At 43.1% G+C, this 1,875-nt stretch overlaps 1 protein-coding gene across 1 annotated transcript in view; it reads left to right on the top strand.

The window, feature by feature from the left end:
* Positions 1 to 407: 407 nt before the first annotated feature.
* Positions 408 to 1,875, top strand: part of sox8a (SRY-box transcription factor 8a) — a 4,402-nt gene continuing 2,934 nt past the window's right edge. The window contains exons 1-2 of the mRNA XM_080446280.1: positions 408 to 1,124; positions 1,818 to 1,875. The exon at positions 1,818 to 1,875 is cut by the window's right edge and continues 157 nt beyond it. Coding sequence (XP_080302406.1) covers positions 697 to 1,124; positions 1,818 to 1,875 — 486 coding nt within the window. The 5' untranslated portion in view covers positions 408 to 696. The remainder of the gene's footprint in view (positions 1,125 to 1,817) is intronic.

Raw genomic sequence — 1,875 nt, 5'->3', positions numbered from 1 at the left:
GCCTAGTTGACTTTACTGAGGTTACGTTTAGGAATACCAGGTGAATACTGCTGGATTTGCCACGGGGTGACTGTGTTTTGGGGCGAGTGTTTTGGTATTCATCCTAGGCTATACATCTCAGTTCACCACTTTTCAGCGTTCAAGTTTACAACAGAGACTACATTTACATTACAATGTACATTTCAACATACCCGTGCAACATGTAGAACTGTAATAAAAACAGAAATGTGTCACCACTGAAAAAAAACACACACACACTTTATACAGCCCATAAAAGCTTCCACCAATGGGGAGCAGGTGGTGATTTGATCCAGCCAATCCCGTGCGGAGGGTGGAGTGAGAGCTTAAACGCCACACTAAAGTTGTTCTATCGCTCAGCTTCTGGACTCACATTGCGGACCTTCTACTTATACGACTGTACCAACCCGTGGCATTATAGCAAAACAAGACCGAATAAAAACAAACACAAGCGAAAGGAAAACAGCGGGCGGACATTTGCTGCAAAGTGTAAAGGAATTTATTTACCATGGTTCCCCGTGCGTAAAAGGCGCGTCGCCAGATTATAGGCTATAACTTCACACTTGAATTATCGGACGCACTTTTTTTATTTATTTATAAAACATATTTTTTTGAGAGGAAAAGAAAAGGTTTATTATTTTTTTGTTGGATTTCCATCCCAAAGAAGCCGATCAAATCATGTTAAAAATGACGGAGGAGCATGACAAGTCTTTCATCAGCGACCCGCCGTGCAGTCCCTCGGGCACCAACAGCTCCATGTCACAGGAGGACTCCGACTCGGACGCTCCGTCCTCGCCGGCGGGCTCCGACGGCCCTGGAGCTCTGCTCGCTGGCCTGGGCAAGAAGCTGGAGGATGGCGAGGAGCCGGACGACGGACGCTTCCCGGCCTGCATACGGGACGCGGTCTCTCAGGTCCTCAAGGGATACGACTGGTCCCTGGTGCCCATGCCCGTCCGAGGGAACGGAGCTCTGAAGAGCAAACCCCACGTCAAGAGACCCATGAACGCGTTCATGGTCTGGGCGCAGGCGGCGCGCAGGAAGCTCGCCGATCAGTATCCTCACCTGCACAACGCCGAGCTGAGCAAGACGCTGGGCAAACTGTGGCGGTAAGTCAGTTTTGGTGGATACGAAAACTTATGTTGCTTTATATCATATATATATATATATATATGTCAGTGCTGCTCAGTTCTCAAACTTTGTCATGTCAAGTAGGCCTACTCCCCAAAATGATATGTATTTATTTGGCCGTGGAGCCCCCCATCTCAAAATATTTTGTTCCAGGGACCAGAAGCAAAGATTTGAGTTACAAATGTTATATATATTGAAATATTTGCACAAATGTTCAAGATTTAAAAAAAATATATAGCAGATCTACAAGCTCATAGTGCAGCACTTGTGCCTTGCTATGAGCTTGTAGATCTGCTGTTTTTGAATAGCCAAAGTATGAAATAATGGTTATAGCTAAAAATCTAAAATGACACAGATGCGTTCAGGGATTGAATGGATTTATATCATAATGTAAAATAAATTGTTATGGTGATCCCTGCCACTATTTTTGGTCTAGAGGGAGTGTAGTGATTTGTTACCAACAATATGACTTAATCCCTGTTTGAACAGGCCTATATAACAGTTTATTGAATTGTGCAACTTTCTAAATAATTTTGAATATAACAAATGAAAGTGAAATCTATGGGACAAATAAATGGGGGATAAAATACTAATTGATTGTTAAAAGTGAGACTAAAATGAACTTCATGTGCTAAAGCGTGTATAAAATAATAATTATTTTTCGGCTGTAGCTTGCTCTCAGATAATGAAAAGAGACCATTCGTAGAAGAGGCAGAGAGGCTTCGGGTT

The sequence above is a fragment of the Gymnoscopelus braueri genome (assembly GCF_963280865.1).
Source record: "Gymnoscopelus braueri genome assembly, chromosome: 13".
Lineage (NCBI taxonomy): Eukaryota > Metazoa > Chordata > Actinopteri > Myctophiformes > Myctophidae > Gymnoscopelus > Gymnoscopelus braueri.
The sequence above is the reverse complement of the archived record's forward strand: the minus strand, read 5'-3'. Positions and strand labels throughout refer to the sequence as shown.